The sequence below is a fragment of the Pelecanus crispus genome, chromosome 1 (genome assembly GCF_030463565.1).
Source record: "Pelecanus crispus isolate bPelCri1 chromosome 1, bPelCri1.pri, whole genome shotgun sequence".
Classification (NCBI taxonomy): domain Eukaryota; kingdom Metazoa; phylum Chordata; class Aves; order Pelecaniformes; family Pelecanidae; genus Pelecanus; species Pelecanus crispus.
In genome coordinates, this window is record NC_134643.1 from 203,437,550 (window position 1) to 203,456,356 (window position 18,807).

The 18,807-nt window shown below is 41.9% G+C and overlaps 1 protein-coding gene across 1 annotated transcript in view; it reads left to right on the forward strand.

Moving 5' to 3' along the window:
- FLT1 (fms related receptor tyrosine kinase 1) overlaps positions 1 to 18,807 on the forward strand; it is a 99,052-nt gene that overhangs the window by 38,541 nt on the left and 41,704 nt on the right. Inside the window, exons 11-12 of the mRNA XM_009483856.2 lie at positions 4,279 to 4,393; positions 13,318 to 13,426. Of these exons, the coding sequence (XP_009482131.2) occupies positions 4,279 to 4,393; positions 13,318 to 13,426 (224 nt within the window). The remainder of the gene's footprint in view (positions 1 to 4,278; positions 4,394 to 13,317; positions 13,427 to 18,807) is intronic.

Below are 18,807 nucleotides of genomic sequence, written 5' to 3' on the forward strand. Positions count from 1 at the left end.
GATAACCATGGCCTTGTCCAGAATAGGCCATGGGAGTTTTCTTATCTCACTTTGGCAGGAGGTGCTGCTAGCTTCCTGTGCGAAATCAGGAGCATATGCTGCTTTCCTCTTGTTGTTTGGCTTCCTCTGCTACACAAGACGGTTCCCAGCACTGTGATTATCTTTGCATCTTCAAACATGGCACACTCTGCTTCCTCAAAGGCTTGATGTATTCTTGAGAAGCAAGCTAGCTCCCCTCCCCCAGGCCACTTCTCTAGGGCCCCCACCGGTGCCAGCTCCGCACATCACAGACCTTTAATAAAGCTGAACTTACTTCTGGTTGCATAAACCTCCCCCCAGCCCTTCCAAAGAAGTGTAAATTCCCAAAGCTAAGGGCAGTGAGTAGGTCTGCTGGCGGAGCTCGCCCTACGCTGCAGGCAGCTGGGCAGGCAGCACGTGCTGCTGGCTTCCCCCAGCACCAGCAGAGCTGTTCTCACCTCTCCTTCCCCCCGTGCTGGGCTTCTCTTGAAACCTGCAGGAGAGTTAACAGCTTCTGTTTTTACAAAGGAATAGCCTATTTCTCAGGCTCTCAACACAAAGGGTGAAGCATGCCTGTGTGTGCAGGTGTGTGTGTGCGTGCACACAGGCAACGCGCATGCGAGCACGCACGCAGGCACATGGAAAAAACTGCTTAGGGGATGAGAAATCCGACTGCTTTGCTTCTCCCAGTGCTCGACTAAGTAGAGTCCAATTACCTCGTTCTGAGATTGCATAATGTTTATAAACATACATTTGTACACGCCCCCTTAGCATTTATTATGTAGCATCTCTACACGTGCATAGTTGCACCCACAAAGTCGGAATGTGAAAGGATCTGCAGGGAAACAGGTGCTTTGAAATGTACTGGAAGATATTAGCTCATTTATCAATCTCTGTGCACACTGTGTGCTTTTTCATTAGCTTGGTGGTAACCCTGCTGTAAATTCTCCTGAAGATGCAAAGCAATGAGGCTCATCCCACAACACAACATTTCAGGAATTTATGTGCTCCGGAGATATCTGGAGTAAGATTGAGATATCCAAAATTCAGTGGGAGTTCCCTGAAAACACAGGCAGTTCTTGCCACAAATAGGATACGCTTGCTATTTTACTGAGTGGATAGTTTGAAGTAACTTGTAATTCTTTACAAAGCATAGAAATACGTAGCTGATGTTACCTGGGGATACATGCAATGAAACATCAATTGAATTAATGGGAAGATGATTGTGTATTTTGGTCCAAGCCAGAGTAAATTTTTATATTTTCATTTTTCTCTCTTTCCTTCCAAGCATCTGTACTGAACACAAACATTTGGTTTGATGACTACATCTAAGTTCAGTGGAGTCTTTTCTCTTTCTGTTACAAAACGCCTGCTGCTAGGAGCTGAAGTCAGGTTAGGAGCCAGGACTATCAATTACTGCCAGTTGTCCCTTCCCCATCCCTACCCGATGCTGCTGGCTTAAGCAGTGGCTTCACATGGCACCATTGGCAGCGGGAAGAGAAAGGATGACTGAGTACTAACCTGAGTAACCAGCTCAGGAGACTGGAGGTGGCTCGTGTTCTCTGTCCCTAAGCTGTGTTAGTGTATTTGAGGTTAAAGTGAGAGCATTTGGCAGCTGAGGAGAGAAAACATCTGGTTCTGCATCCAAAGGGATGAGTCTGAGTTTTGTCCTAGACTTTACCTGGCAGTCACGCTACAACTGATTTGTAACTGTTTGCTGATCCAGCAGACTGTGGAGCCGAAGTGGTGCATATGACAGTACTCACATCTCCTGCTGTGTACATGGGCTGTTGGATAATATATTTTCAGCTTGATTGTGACTCCTTTTTTATTAAAACCATGGACAACAGTTATTAAGTATAGTCAATTTTCTACTATAATTGCATCAATATTGTAATCAGCAGTTTGGAGATAGTATGGTGTGTGAAGTCAGTAGACTTCACATATGTGCCTCCAGGGCTAATATTTCATCTACTGTTTTACATGTGTTTTTCTTGTTATTGGAATGTTATTGTAATTATGATGGTGGTTTTTATTACAGTATTAATGAGTAATCAGCACCCCATTGTGCTAAGCACCAACAAAGACATAACACTGTCCTCAACCCTAAGATATTACAACCTAAATATATACAGTCTTTTTCAAGGAATTATGAGGAAAAGTACAATAATAACTAAGCCTGGAGGCTCCAGAGCTGCAAGAAAGGAGGTTGGAGATGCACAAGCACTTTCTGAATATGCATTGTACCTTCTTTCCATCCTCTACCAAAATATGTGTCTCTGTAAGGTCTTTTATAATAAAGAGCACAAATTTTCAGCATTGTAACAAAATAATATAAATTCATTCTGTAAGGAGAGATAGCGGCTTCCAACTGTTTGAAAGGATGAAAATTCAAAAAAGTATTTTTTAAGTATGGATGAAGTGAGATTTTGGGGTCCCCATCTTCTTATATAGAGATTTCCCTAATATCCAGTCATAACAATTTGCCTTTGATACTGCCTATTTGTGTTCCTACAGTATTGGTATCATGAAATAAGTTCTGACATCTGCTATGGCATGGAAATGTTATCAGCTTACCAACATTATTATGTCTTCTGTGTTCTAGTCTTGTTACAGAACCAGACTTCTTAAAGTATTAAATGTGCAAAGTAAATGGCATCTACCTTTCTGAACAATTTTTAACCAGTTTTCCCCTTCTGAATTCATCAACTGTCTTAATGCAACTGTCTTTCATCCACCCTAGCCTCAACAATCATGTATTAGAAGTTGGCTTTTAAACCAGAGTCTGGAAGATATGTTTGCATAGATAGGGCTTTCTTGTCATGTTATTGCTCCCCGTCCTCTCTCCATGCATGAATGACCATGGCCTGCTCCTGGTTTTTGGCTTTTTCAGCTCACTGAGCCTCCTAATGCATGCTAAGAAATTTGGGCAGACAATCATATATCTATGCTAATGATTACAGCCCAAGTTAGTTTACATATCATCGTTTCTTTAAGCTGTAATATCTGCTAAGACACTGACCAGTTTGACGCAAAGCTGCACAATTAAAAACAAGCATGTAAAGTTAGTGTACCATTGATATCATAAACAACACAAAGTTTAAGCAAACTGCACAGTTAGCTGAAGGGAAAGGAACCTCATTCTTTGGTCAGGATTGCATCACATGCTGTTATCCAGTCACTGGGCTTTAAAGATCATTTCTCCAAACAACTGATATACATGTCAGAACTATTTAATTACAGATACTACAGTTGTTATCTTTCAAATCCATGGAAGATCAAAGGAATATATCGTATTTGAAAGAGCTTGACCCTGCTGAAGGGTTAAGCTCTACTCTTGAAGCTGGAATTGAACAAGCAACAAGTAAATTTTGGATGAAAAGCAAAACTAGATATCCTCAAAGAAGAATAGGGACAGACAGCGTTTAAGAAGCATTCCAATGTGTTTATTTCCATGTGTACCAAATTAGGGTTTGGGAAACAAATTAGCTCTACCATGACCACACCTGAATGTTCTGATTAGAAGCCAATTTGTTGCATAAGGCAAAAACATTTTTCCCTGAGATTTCCATTCATTAACATGACTTTGATTTTTTTCAGATTAAATGAACATTTAAATCTTTTTGGCAATTAGGTATAGTTTTTTAACTTTGTTTTGCGAATTTGCAGGATTATGGTTATTTTTACTGTGTCTTGTAATCATTGAATCCCGTTAATTGATATTTTGTTATTTTGTAAACTGTACTGAAGAAAATATTCAGAAATGAGAACTTGCATCATTTTTTCATGATAACAAAAAGAACCTGCACATAGTGAAATGGCATCCAATACATTATGGAATGGATCTTGAAACAAATATAACTTGTCTTGAATTTAATGCTGAAAATAATACAGTCATGTTTGAAGCCAAGCCTGAACCATGACAATGGCTGAAAACAGGAACATTGAAAATGGGATGTTGGTCTTACACAGCCCTATAATTAAGGTCAGATTGTAAATTCTGACCTCCCAGTCCTCAGTGAGTTAAATGTTAACACTGACTCCAGAGAGCTAATATTCAAGGAGGGGCTGTGGAAGTGAATCCAATCATCAGGCTCCAAACCTCAAGATTTTATGAAAAGTAGCTATACTTGCCTGGTCATCACAGCACCTACAGTTTCCTTGCCTGATCACTGTTTCCAGAATAATTGTTTTGTCTTATGTGTTGAATGTTTCAGTCTATCACCAAATCAATAAATCTTCAATTTTTGTTGTCTTCAGGCATGGCTTTTGCTCTTATACTGAAGGATCTTTCCTCCTGAAAGCTGGCAGCAACATAGGAAACAGGATCCAGAGCATCACTGAGCGAACAGCTGTAATAGAGGGCAAAAATAAGGTATGATTCCTAGGAGCGGATAACCTGTCTGTGTGACAAAATGTGTTGAAAAGGCACTGTAAGATGCTATCAAGGCAACAATGAAGAAGCCAGTATTTTTTTACATATTGTTCAGATCTGAAGAGCTGCATATATGCAAATAACTTCCATACTTGGTATTTATCTGCTGAGATGTAGAGATGTACTTATTTCTGCATGCAGTCCTTATTAAGGTAAGTGACATGCCAGGAGAGTGTATCAGTGGAATTCACCATATCTGCTTTCTTAGAGCTGGTCTGTAGAATCCTGGGACACCTCAGGGGCAGGGTTCCAGGCCATCTTTGCTTCATTTTGTGACATTGCACAATTTCCTGTTGTTTTTTTTCCTATAAGAATTAAACAATTTACTCTCATTAGAGAGTTTGTTCACAGATGTGGTCCTAGATTATTAGATGACCAGGGGGTTTTTTTTTGCAATAAAAAAATGTGAACGGCCAAATGAATCCAGATTACAGAAGCAAAGTTTAAGAGGGATGTCAGTCAGAGACAGTATGGTAGGATTCATCCCAGCTGCATTAACTGTCTAAATGTTGTGTCTAGTCCAAGTCAAGCATCCCTTTATGGAGGGAGGTACAGGCACTTCTGAAGGACAAGTAGACCTGTCATCTGTTGGGGTCTAATGTGGGAAAGAACGCCAATGAGATTAACTTGCCAAGGGGCATGAAGATTCTCCATCAGTTAAACCTTCAAATCAAGCTGTTCTCCTAAAGGATGCCCTAGATCAACTGCACTTCTCTGGTTTAGACACGAAACTGATTTGGTGTGGTTGGGTAGCCTGCACTACTAGCTCAGGTGAAGATGCACAATGCCATGCCACTGTCACAGCACCTGGTTTCACAGACTAGTTTGGTTTGTGGCAGTAATGGCTGAAGAGATTATAAATTTTAAAGCCTACCTTATTCTAGGCCTGTCATTTCTAAGGACACTGAAATGCTTTTTGTAATTCTAAGGGCACCAGGGATATAGGTCTCCTTTCCTTGATGGCTGCCTTCAATCTTCTGCATGTGAAAATGGATATAAACTGTAATTACTCTCATGTTAGGGCCCTTTCACAGACTGCAGAATAAACAGAACTTTGTGTGCAGCCAAGAATCAGGCCTGGGACTGCATTTTCTCCTGCTGTTGTATTATTTAGAAAGTACCACAAGCATTCATGGTGCCGTTCCAGTGCATGGGAATGGCTGAATCTCAGTGAGGCATTTGTTCTATTTAGCTGACCAGCTCTACATGCTTAACGACTGAGGCACAGATGGGAGCAAACAGCTTCCCAGGGGAAACTATCATAGGAAAGCACATGAAAAATGAGACACAAGGAGGGATTTGAAGGTGGAAAGGGAAATCATTTCAGGCACAGGAACACACAGGCTATTCCAAAGGGGGAATGATGAACAAAAGATGATGAGAACCAGTTATTTTCCAGAAGGAATCTAGCCATGTTATGGTTGAAGTCTTACCTGCTCACAGGGTGCAGAAGGAGCTGTCTAATGACCAGACCTTATTCTCCTTGTGTGCCATGCATTTTGGAGACAGCGGAAGAGGAGTGGCTGAAATGTCAAAGCAACTTCTAGTCAACAGCAAATAAATTCCTCCCTGGAGGAAGGTGCTAATAATGGGTCCTTGCAGCAGAACTGCAGGTTTTGTTTGAAGTGTTTGGCAAGCAGCCCTTTTTTAAAAATGTGCCGAGAAATGAACCAAGGCATGGTCTCTGCATGTGTTACATGGAAAATTTTGCAGTGAAACTTAGTGGTTCTCCTTGGTATTCCCTGTCTTCACACTGTTACTTCATCTAAGAAAGGTCTACCTTGCATCACTTTATCCTCCTGGTCCTTATGGGGAAGGGGAGATTAGTGAAACAATCTCTTTGCTCCACTTTTTCACAGCTTTTCTAAGGTTTCTTCATTTCTGCCGCTCTTCCATAGCTTTTCAAGCACAGCTGGATTGCTATTCTAAGTAGAAAATGCTCTCTTAGCCTGGGTTCCTGGCCAAGCTGTGAGTTCCATAATTTGTGTGCACACAGCTGCTCTAGAGCATCCAGGATTTTTTTTTTTTTTTCCGTGGGAGTCTATAGCTTTTCACTTTTTGCAGTCCAAGAGTCATTCTTGGTCTCCCAGAACAAACTCAAAGGGACACAGTTCAGACAAAACCCTTCCTCATCTGCTGGGATATTGTAAGACTCTTAATAGCACTGAGCTCGCTGAATGCAGCACGTCATCACAAGTGTCTGGCTCCGATGGACTGCTACTGTGAGCAGTTCTGCTACTGCAAACAGCTATGAAGAGCTCTCCGAGGCACTTCCACATCAATGGAGTCCTGCTATCTAAACAGTGTCTATCCCACTTCCACATCCAAGCATAGCATGCATGGTAAAAACAATCTCAAAGCTCAATGGAAACAACAAAGACATAGGAGACAAAGCAGTAGGAAATGGATGAAGAAACTCAAAAATTTGCACATTTGAGTTAACATGAAAGGAGAAATGGGGGTGACCACCGGATGAGGTTGTTGTAATCCAGGGAAGAGATGAACAAGGAATGGTCAAAAGGTTTCTTTTAGCAATCAAGGTAGCTCTTTTCACCTTGCTTAAAGACGTTGTGCCAGTTCTGCCCATTTTCTTTATGTGCAGCATCTGAGTCCCTCCAGTGTGGCCTTTTGCTGTGGTAGGTTGATTGTTTGTTTGTTAGTCTGTGGTTATCCAGGTAGCCACAAGTATATTTTTAAAGTTAGAAAAACCTCAAACCCTGTGTCTGTACAGTTAAAGTAATGCAGGAAGCCTGTGCTACGTTATTTTTCTGGTGACAGAGAAACCGTGACAACAACAGTGTTTTAGTAACATTTCCGTTGAAGCCTCTCTAAATGGACATTGAGAAACTCGAGTGGTATAATGGAAGAACTTTGTAACATAAGCCATAATATTTAATCATAAGACAACTCTTGAAGTGATTTGATTCCCACACCCAAAGTTTTCATTCTCATTTTGTTGGACATTTCACTGACTTCCTACAAAGTTGGGCTATTCTTAGGCTTATCATGTAAACAGGTCACAGACACTCTCCTGTCATTCAGCTGCTAAAACCCATCACTTCTCAGTGTTCCCAGCTAGAGCTAACTGCTATGTATAACTCAGGTCTAATGATGATTATTATTATTCTTAGCATGATCAGTGTTCATTAAAATGTCAACCTGTAAATGATCTGCAGTAGAGGTACAAAGAGCTGGTGTATTCATTGGTATAAGTGCATACATATTTGGTATATATTCTCTCCTGTGTGTGCAGGCACACACTGGTTTATCAACAGCTTTGAAAGAAGGAGTCAATACTTCTTGTACAGGGGTGCAAGGGACATGGAGCTGCAGGGGAGGTGGACAAAGATCCTGGGCGTGGAGAATGCACAGAAGAGTGCTAAGATGGTGAGTTCAGATGAGAGAGAGTAGAAAGTGTTGGCCAAGAAGAAAGGATGATAAGTCCAAGGGAAGGAGACAGTAGAGAGGAAGACAATTAAGTACAGGGAAAAGTTGGAGGGAGTGGGACAAAACCCCCTTGGTTTTGGTGGAATAACCTACTAGAGCCACATTCTTGAGAACCTGAAATGGAACAGAAGGTCCCTGACTGCCCCATCCCTCTGCTGCCAGCAAATGTTGGTGTCCCACTGACAATAACAAGTACCATGAAATCTGGGTCTGTGTCACAATGCATGCCTCCAGGAATTGTGTATAAAGAATAGTAATGCAGGAAGATGTGGTTTATCATTCATATGTGTATATGTATGTATATATATATATATGTATGGCCTTGTTTCCCACTGCATAAATACCTTACTGACACAAGCTTTTAGTGGGCCCATCCCTTGTGAGTGACAAAGCCACTTGACTTCAGGGAAAATGGAAAGTAATGAGCTTGTAACAGGATTCTGCAAAGACCAAACCTAGGTTCGCCCATGTCCATCTCTGGTTTGGCTGGCAATGATGGGTCAACCTGACATGCTGATCGTGGGTAGTATTAAAAACTTTGACCATCCAACATAAAGGTGGACTGCTAGACAGTCAGAAGAGTCAGTCCTTCTTGGATATGACTGATAAGGTGTGACCATGCAAAACAGGACAGACCCATCTCTCCTGCATCTTCTATGCCAAGACCTAAACCTCTAGCTCTCTTCCATGTCCCCTCATTACTGATGAGAAGAGGAAGCATGTCTTGAGTCTGTTCTCAGTCCCTACACATGCCAGCTGTCTGGTCAGTACGTCTGTGCTGGCTGGCCACCTGGAACCCAAAGCAGAAGAGAAAGCCATGTAGCTCACAACAACACTCATTTTGATCTTTCTCCTCTACCCAGCAGCTGGTTTTCGTGCAGTGCATGAGATCTTATGAGCTTTGCATTGTCTGTCAGTTTTGGTTGAAACTGGGCAATGGGTTAAAAAATTACTGAGGGCATGGTGGGGGAGGAGAGGATACTGGCAGACAGATGGACAGGCTGGCAGACAGATGGACAGACAGACAATGTGATCTTCCTAGGAAGCCAGGCTAAAGATAGCAGTGGCAGCATAGCTTGCCTCTCTTTCAGCACGTTGTAACTTCTGGAGCCTTCCTGAGCGCTACTAGAATTGCTGTCAACACTTTTAAACAGATTGCTGGGAGGTGCCAGCTGAGTCGAGCCCTTGCTGAGATTAAAACCAGCAGAACTTGGCACCTGCCTCTGCCAAGCTGCAGCTCCCTCCAGCTCCTGAAATTGATCCCCTCCCTCGGTGCGAGGGGGGCGTGAACCAAGCACTGCCTCACTTTACCTGTGGCCCTGGGAAGGAGGGCAGAGGATGCCCATGGTACAACTGTCTGTAGCGTGATCTCCTTGCGAGTCAGCTGGATGCACTGAGTCTCGTGGCCTGTTTGAGCTGGACAACACATGATAAAGAGAGAAACTGCAGCTCTGCTTGCTAACAGCAGTGACTTGCCTGTCTGACCCAAGGAGGAAGGGGGTGCTCTCCTGTGTGTGTTCATGTCCTGCCATTGAAGATATTTTGGTGTTTCTTCTGTGGTGGTCCTGAAGTTGAAGCATGCTGTCCAGATGTCTTGCACTGATGCTCCTTGCCAACATGAGGCATGCAGATCATATGTCTTTGGCATGAGCAGAACAATCCAATGGTGTGCTGCCAATATTTCAACATGGGTCTTCCTAAATAATATTCCTTTAGCCAAAGATAAATCCAAGAGGGTGAGGAGAGCATATTTTAATTTCTTTCCTTTTTTTTTTAACAAATACATTTTCTTAAAAGCATAACTAGGAGGGAATCAACAATATTTGGCAGACTGCACCGTGCTGCTTAATGCTGAAAGGAGAGTATTTTGTTTTTTAAATGTATGGGCTGTTTTGAGAAGTTGGCACAGCAATCTCTGGATGGAGCATGTTTACGCCTGTGTCTGTGGAGGCCTTCTAGGAGTCAGGAAAGAGTCAAGTTACTAACCATTTTCTGAAACCTCCTCTTGCTTCTCTGCCACCAGCTGCAGCAGTAGGAATCCTCTATCTATCTAAGCTACTTTGAGACAAGAGAAATTCAAGCAGACCCTCCAGGGGAAAGACAGGCACACCCTGACTCCAAGCACAACGATCATGCCAGTGGCTTTGCACTCTCTTCCCCCCCCCCCAGTCTTTTCCTCATCAGTTTCCACCATGAACAAATCTGTAAATTCCTTTGCCATCTCTCAGGATTTCTGCTTTATGCCTCTTTTATTTGCCAGCGGAAGCAGCAGCAGTGTGGGATTTACTTCCCTAGCCCTTGGCTCTGAGATGAGCCTGTAGTGTAGTGCTTCAGCTGAGGTGATGGGTGCAGAAAGGAGGAATAAAGGATCAAAGCTTTAGTGGTAAATGAGGTTTGTGGACAGATGATGCTCAAGACCCCAAGCATGCCAGGAAGGATTTGCCCTGTTCTGTCTGATCATGGCAACTGGATTCAGACTTTCTGTACATAACATGGTTGCAAATGCAGGGCCTGAAACTCTCTGTTGCGAATCCAGACAGTACAATGCTGCAAGAACTTTTTCTCCTACTCCTTTTGCAGCAATAGCTGTATAGAGGAACCATGTAGCACAGACTGACCTCAAACAGCCATAATTGCTCAATAAACAACAACATGCCAGCCTTAGTTTTGTACACACTCCTCTTCTGGTTGGTTTTGGCTGGCATCCATAATGCAGAACACAGACTGCACCACTGGAGGGCTCACAAACTGTTTAAAGAGATGTTATCTTATCCTTATAACTAATATATAAGCTAAAAGATTTATGCAGAGACATGTTGTCCCTAAAATATTCTGTTCTGTTGCAAAGTCAGTCTTGCTTTTTTCCTAGACACTATGGCTTTCTCTGCCTTAGTCGAGTAAACATACCAATGACTGCTGTCTGGCACTAAGGCCCGTGTTCATAACATTTATGTCCTCTACCCTCCAAAAGACGTTGGTTGCGTGGAAGTTGCCTGTTGGGAGTGATCTTTGGCCCGTGCTAGAGGAGTATTTGGGACAGCGCAAGTTGGTCAAAACCAAAACAATGCTGGGAAAAACATTCAGATTAAATTACTGAATTTCAGTGCTGAGGAATGTTCTCTAGGGTCATTTAATATGCAAGAAAAGGCATAATCTATAACCACTCCAGTCAGTAACTGTAGTCATACTGCTTAAGTGTAATTGTATGTGCAGTCCTCAATGTACTAAAAGTAATAATCACAACATAGTGGGCTGGAGCAGTAAAACTCAGATAGGGTGCACAATTTTTCATTAAGAACGAATACTTGGTAATGTCAGGGCAAAATAGTTTGATAGTACAAAAAGATTTCCAAACCATTGGAGTAACTGTGGGAGGAATAATTGACATGTATTTTTCAGGCTCAGAAATGCTCTGGTTCTGGGTGTAGTAGGATAAAGACAGGTGTCCTGGAGTCAGAAAGTAAGAGGTTCATTCTCCTTCACTGTGTATTTTAGGTCACTGTTCCTACCTGGGCAAAGTTGCTATGAGGTAATACCAGCTAGTGCAAAAAAGGCTAATTTTGTGATGGAAAGTCTGGGATGGCAGAAGCAGTTTTTAACCACCCATGCTAGCCATCTGGCAGATGTTATGGGACTTCCTTCTATTCTGCATTAGTGTTGATAAAACAGCTGCAAGAATCCTGCCATTGGGCCCTGTGTCCACACTTTACAAAATCATGTTTAAAAACTGGAAGGAATTCAAAGAGAATGACAAAATATAGACAGGGCTGGATCCATGCTTTGTAATTAGGAATTTGTAGAGGTCAGCCTACTGAATTTAGCAAAACAGGATGATTTTTTTTTAAGGTCTGTAATCATCTATCTGGTATTACTGAGCTTCCTTCATCACACAGAAGAGCTGAAAAGGTAGGTTAGAAAAATTCTAGCCAGAAATGAGATGCAGTTTGTTAGCAGACAGGTAGCTGACCATCAAGACAGCTTAACAGGGTAGAAGTGCTGTTAGCGTCACTTGTAGTCTTGAATTTGCCATAGGGCAGCTTTCTAAAACGAGTAAGCCCAAATGAAACAACTTGACTCCACTGTGTTTGCTCGAGTAGTAGGAAAGGTAATAGACTCTTTCTACTAAAGAATGTTTTGGGAAACCAGATGATCTATATTATTTAGGGGTTCAACAAGGAGTTTGGGCACAGCCGTGAACTCTCTGAGTAGGAGACATAGAAGCAGTGCAAATGTTCAGCCAGTGTTTATGTAGAAATGTAGATAACTGGTCCTTATTTATTACTGACTCACCCTCTTGTGCTTGTCTCTGGACTCCAGCAATCAGGCAGACTTAAAAGAATGTATTAATTGCACAAAATGATTTTGGAGTTTTTTAGAAAAGCCAAATAATTCCAAACAACAGGATTCTGCGGCCACACAATTTCCTCTCATCACTGTCCCAGCTCTGCCTGTAACTCCAGCCAATGCATGTTTTAGAGAAGAAGTAAAATGGAGACAGAAAGATAGAAAACTAAGCTACTAAGTTGTATCTGAGAGCACATCTCAGTCCCACTGCTGAGCTCCATGTGCATGCCCCATGTCTCAGCTGCATATCAGAATGACACCTCTGTTGTTTCTGCATAACTTTCTTCTTTCACTTAGTGCCCAAGCCATTAGACCATGGCTTTCCATCACCATGAAGGTATAAGTCTCATTAGTACAGTGGGTTTTATTTTTCTAAAGGCACATCAGGTGTTGTTGGTCCCTGGCCCTCCAGGGTCTCATCTTGCAAATCGTACCACTTTGTGAAAATATTTAGTGTGTTGAACCTTTTAAGATGGTGATAGAATACAATGTAAATAAACCCAACATATTATTATTTAATGATAGAAATATTAAGTCCAAGAAGAGGAAATATTCCAAAAAAAGGACAAGTAAACATCTCTTTTGCCCCTGTCCTTTTTCACCTGACACTTATTTGAGAAAATGAGAGAGAAATCAAATGCATTTATTGCCAAAAGGAGCTAATATTTTCCCAGCATTATCCGAGTGCCTGGGGCATTCCTCACCTGTTCCCTTTGCAGTCTGGCTGCCCTACAGGCTGCTCATCTCCTCGGGTGAACCATGTTGTGTCGCGCTTCATGTTTTTTATCATATCATTACATCAGCAGCAAAAGATACATCATTCAAAGATTTTTGGTTATGATGGTTCTGATAATATAAGGATCTTCCAAGGAGCTTGTTTTCCGTTATTCTTCCACCCTTTCCAAAACTGTATATGGTGACATCTCCTTTAAACAGTCCCAGTGGTGCCCATCACTGAACGTAATGGAGAGACTGAATCATGGGGCTGTCAACATTGACTTAGGAAAAAGAGAAGGGAAGCTTTAACCAAGTTTCTGATCCAAGGAGAGCTAAACCTCTTCTTTCTTTTGCAGACTGCTAGCACTCTCGTTGTAGCTGAAGCCAAATCTTCTGGAATCTACAGCTGTGTGGCATCCAATAAAGTGGGAAAAGCCAAAAGAAATGTCAGTTTTATTGTAACAGGTAAGAGCCAAACGTGTTTCCTGGTCCTGGGATTAGAACTGTTAGGCTGTTGTGGCTTTTTCATATACCACAGTTTGAGAATTGTTGTAATGTGTGCACCTGTAAACTCATACTGTGCTTTTGGGTGATCCTGGAAGGGTGTTTCACAGCAGCTGGTCTGGATTTCTAAGGACACCAAATTTGGTGAATGACTCAACCATCCATCAAGTATCCCACCATGACACAAATTGCTCACAAATATAGCAACCTGCAATTCCTCCTTTTAAATCACCTAGCCTCTGCAATCATTCCATAAGTGAAATTTTACCGTATTTTCATACACCAGCAGGCCAGTTTTATGTGTGACACTGACAGTGTCTACAGCCTCATCCTGCTGCCAACCAGATCTCACAACGTAGTGCCCAGAGCAATGCCAGAGTCTGCAGGCAGTGTGGTGCCAGAGGAGGGATGCCTGGAGTACCTGGGCAGCCTCTCACAGCTCTCAGGGACTATGGCAACTTGTAGGTAGAAAAGTGGCAAGGTATAAACTACAGAGTTTTGTTCCCTCTTCTGGGAAGGACAACCTTGGATGTCATTTGGGCCATGGCACTGAGAAGACTCATTGTGGTAGCTGCACATATGAGTATGTTTCCAGTTATTTTTCCACTACTAGGTGTATGCAAGTGTTTGCAGATTCAGAAATAAATGATTCAATATTTTATTTCAGAAATTCCCGAAAAAATCACAATGAGTTTTTGTAAATAACTACTGCGTGATTTAGCAGCATGATGTCTGCAGATGCCATAACAAAGGATTTATTTTCTGGTGAAAGATGTTATTTTGGTTTTGTTAACAAAGTGGTAGTTTATAGAGCACTTAGGCTGATGGCAACTTTCAGTGTAGGTCATTAAAGACATGCAACTCATTCCAAAATATGAGAAAAGACAAAAAGGTTAAAATATCCTGATACTTTAATCCCAAAATCATAATCTTGAAGTTGAAAGAGGAAAATAGTTTTAATGTATCCAGTTTAATTTTTGTTGTTTCTCTTACCTGTTTTTGTTGTCAGTCTCTCGCTTATCATTCTGATGAGTGATTTTAGTGAAACTCCTTCTGTTACTATACTGAGAGATATCAAAAGAGAGTAGACACACACTCATTAGATTTGGTTAAAAAAAAAGAAAGAAAACTTCCTTGAAGAATGTTCCCCCTTCCAATTTTCTGGACCAAAATTTACATTTTTTAAGTACTCTGACTAGCTGTAGTAATACACTTCCACATTTAGAAAGTGCCAATCATCTATAAATACGGAAAACTAGTAACAAGCATGAGAAGTAGCTATTGAAGTATAAACAGGTAAGTGACACATAGGCAGGTTGTTTGTTAAAATACAGAAACAAGAACATCATCTCCATGTTATGTTAATGGATGTGACAAGAACATTTGCCACCTTGAAGTTGATAGCTGTCCCTGCTCTCAAATCACAGTTTTGCTTTCGTCCCTATCCTTACATTGTGCCTGTTTGGACAGGAAGTTAAACAACGCGTAGTTCTCCGTAACATGACATGCCAATGGAGCTCTATTCTCATCTTTATGTGGGGACTTCACATGTAACTTTGAGCAGTCACTGAGAATCACTCACTGAGGCAGTTGCTCTTTTAATGTGCAAGATGCTGAATTGACCTCCTCTAGCTCTTAGTCCTCAGTCTTCAAAATGTCACGTGGAAGATCCTGAAACCAAAGGAAGATGAAGTTTGATGGGCCCCATTCACTGTATCCAAATCTCCTTTTCAAAGTTTTGATGGCAGTTTCGGGTATTTTAGTGCTGTGACATGAAGGAGTTAGTTTCCCTACTTAGATCTTGCATTCTTAGATCTTGACCAGGGATAGAAGGAAATCCTTCTTGATACCAAAGCTTGCAGAATATTATGACTTTCCTTTGAAGACTCTTGCATTGTCTGGTTTTCAGAAAGAGGAGCGGCTGCTTCATTACGGCTTGGAAATTCTTAATATCTTGACTGGTGGCAAACTTTCTATATAGGGTGGTAAAGTTGAGATGCATTTGTCCTTTGAGTTCCTGGAGCTGAGCACTTCAGTTGTGTGACATGGAAAGTCCTGATCATCCACTGACACTCAGTGGCACTGATTGAAGGCAGTCTGTTTAAACAATACTGCTGTTTTGTCCTTACAAAGACCAAGTCAGGCTCACTCTTCTGACTTGTGCACATAGTGCATCAGTTTGGCTCACACGGTGTAAACATAATTCTCCTCCATCAGGGTGAGATCAAACGGCTGTGGCTGGGTGTCAGCCTGTGTTTCACGTCAATGAAACAACTGCGTTCAGCATTTGCTGAAAAACACATTGAGGGAATAAAAAAATGAAAGCCCTAAATGCTGATGGATGTGAACAGGACACTGCAAAGTATTTCCTTCTGATGAGTCCAAAACCAATACTTCAGGTCTCATGTGACAGCTTGGGGCTAGTTTATCTTATGTTGTTGCGTCTGCTGGAGCCATACGAAGCTAGCCGGAACCACACAAAAATAAGTGTAAGAGAAGTGTCTAAGCAGGAGAAGGTGATCTCTTGTAGGAAGACGAGCTGCTGCCCTCTGTAAAAGGGACAAGCCAGAAAGGACTCCAAGGAGCAGACAGATATAAAGACTGTCCTGAACAGGAAGAATCCCTTTCCTTGGTGGGAATCTCCTTCAGGCCTTGTCCTGGGGATTAGAAAACACATGTACTCCAGTGAAGCATGTGCATTGGTGTGAGGAGTCTCTTTTCTACAGGCAGAAACCATTGGAAAGGTGGTGGGAAGGCAGAGCCTGTCCCAGCAGCCCTAGTTTGGCAGTGGCATGTTCCACCTCTTCAGGGAAAGGTAGATCCGAGGAAAAAAGTACAAGAAGGTATAGCAGAGAGGACCCAATAAGAACAAGCCCTTTAAGTTATTGTAAATCTCATTATTTCTGGGCTTGAAGTGCAACTTGTGTATGTGTTTCTGGGAGGTTTGAGAGTGGTATGATTTTATACCCTGTGCCTGAGGGTGTAGGACATGAAGTCCATGGGCTCTGCCATAGCTTTCCTTTCGTATGGTCTCTGTCAAATGGACATTTTTGGGGTGTTGTCACACTGACTTATTTCTAAAAGCAATCTTTGTTCAGGGCCCAGAAGGAGCTGTGAGCTTTACATAAAAGCAATGTGGAAAGGTGATTTCTGAAAGCTCTTCTGCTCGCTGATACAGAAACAGTCTCTGTAACAACACCTTTATGCCAAATTTAATTGTGGTAGCCCCCCCTCCCTCCAGCCTGCCCCTTTCCCTACATTTTGGGCTGTTTTGCTGGCACACAGCAGGCCCATGGGTGTGTTTGCAATTACAGAGGGTGAAACAGGAACAGCTCTGCCTTATCTCCCTGGTTTCCCAATGTCACTAAGCGCATTTTATTTTGAGATTCCTGATGGTGCTTGGCAAAGATAAACAAAATCTTCCATCAGGAAACCTGGGAGCTATTTCCACAGGAAGCTTCAAATCACTAAAGTAAATAAAACCCTTTTACATTATTCCCAGCAACATTATTTAGCTAGCCTGAGTCTGTAACAATTGGTGAGAGGTGTCATATATTAGGGAGCTCGTAGCCTTTAAACAAATGATTTGCTTGGAATCCTGTGCATTTTGCTTTTGTCCCTAGATTTACTCAGAAAATAGTCTTTCTTCACAGAAGACACATCTAGGAAGAGCTCCAGACCTGACAACATGGATGTAGTTGCAACTATATTATTCTGTTGGCACGCTATCCTTTTATGTTAAAAATAGTTCATTTGCCTCAGTCCCAGGGGATCTTTAGTTTCATCTTAAGAGTTTTGCTTGGCTCTTCCTAGCTTTTGCTGAGCACTGGCATCTGCCAAAGCCAAAAATTAGCAGCGTTTCAGATGCATACCCTGGCTTTCCCAAGACATATCAGAACAATTTGAGATGTACGGTGAGTAAGACACAGCAATTTCTTTGATCCAAATACTTATCCATGATCAAAACTTTGGCCCCTTGATTGGTTTTAAGTGTGTCTGAATTCAATGCTTTTTACCAAAATCAAGCATAGGATTCACTTCACCTCACTTAAGCCTTAAAGTTAGGTATCTAAGCCTAAGCTGGTCATGTAGGATCATTTCATAATTAAGTGTGAGGGATCAGGATCTCTGGAATTTGACATATCTTAAAGATATGGGTTGCATTGCCCTCTGGAGGTGTCTGTGTCACCCCATGGGCTGTAAACCTTTGTCCATGCATGAAACAATTATATTCAAGTAGATGTCTACATTTTTGATGGCTTAGGCTAAATATTCTGTTCCCCCTGTACGGAAAATTTTCATCTTAGTAGCACTCCTAGTTGACATGTTCTTAACTGAGACCAGAATCTGGCACCATGCACCCTTACATATCAAAAAGGATGCTGATGATCGTCACTCATACATTAGTTCACTAAGTTTAATTAAAGTTTTTCTTACAGTTTTGTTTGCTGGAGAGAGGAAAAAAGGGAATCCCAATGAAATGTAAGGGGAACAAGTCAACACACAGGCTTTAATATCCAATCTAATATATTAGTGTCACTGCCTCCATTAGGTTGATCTTTGGACTACACATCTGAACTACAGCTGGTGGCACTTGGCTCTCACTGCAAGGGCACAATGCATTCAACCGACAGAAATCAGGCCTCTCCTGGAAGGCATCTACAGTCAGAGGAAATTTCAGTCCAGGGCTTTCAGGAGCTCATTTACCCTGTGTTTACCATTCAGGGCTAAGTGTGGAAAAGACGGTATTAAGGGGAGAAACTGATGCCAGACTTTCAACAGCCAGAATTTTGAAAGGCAGAGGTGAGCAGGTCATGTTCATGGCCCCCCTGGGGAGGCAAAGCAGCTCAGTTTGCTTTGTGAGAATTTAGGGAGAAGCTTTCTGATGGATTGGTCAATCACTGAAAGAGGTTACTGAAAGAAGGTGTAGGATATTATTCACTGGAGATCTACTCTTTACGTGTCCCTGCTGCTGTGACATTAAACCCAAAGCAACATTGGTAAGCATGGAACTGAATGAAAGTTGGCGTTGACCTGTTCATTTGCTAAGAGACAAGAAAAGAAGGCATAATTCTCCCTTATGAAAGACGAAACCATTCTTACGATTTTTGAGTCAAGTTCACAGCCAAGAGCTGTAGCAATTAGCAGTGAAAGAACAATTGAAAATGGCCAAAGTCAATGTCACTTGACTGAGAAGAAGGAAATTATTTTATCAGAATATTGGCTACAAATAAACAAAGAGAGATTGCATTCTAGGAGTAAAACTTGGAAGTGCTTTCTCTGAGGAACTTGCTTCTACTTTCACTGAGGTCAGTGGTGTAACTCTCCTTTGCCAGAGGGAT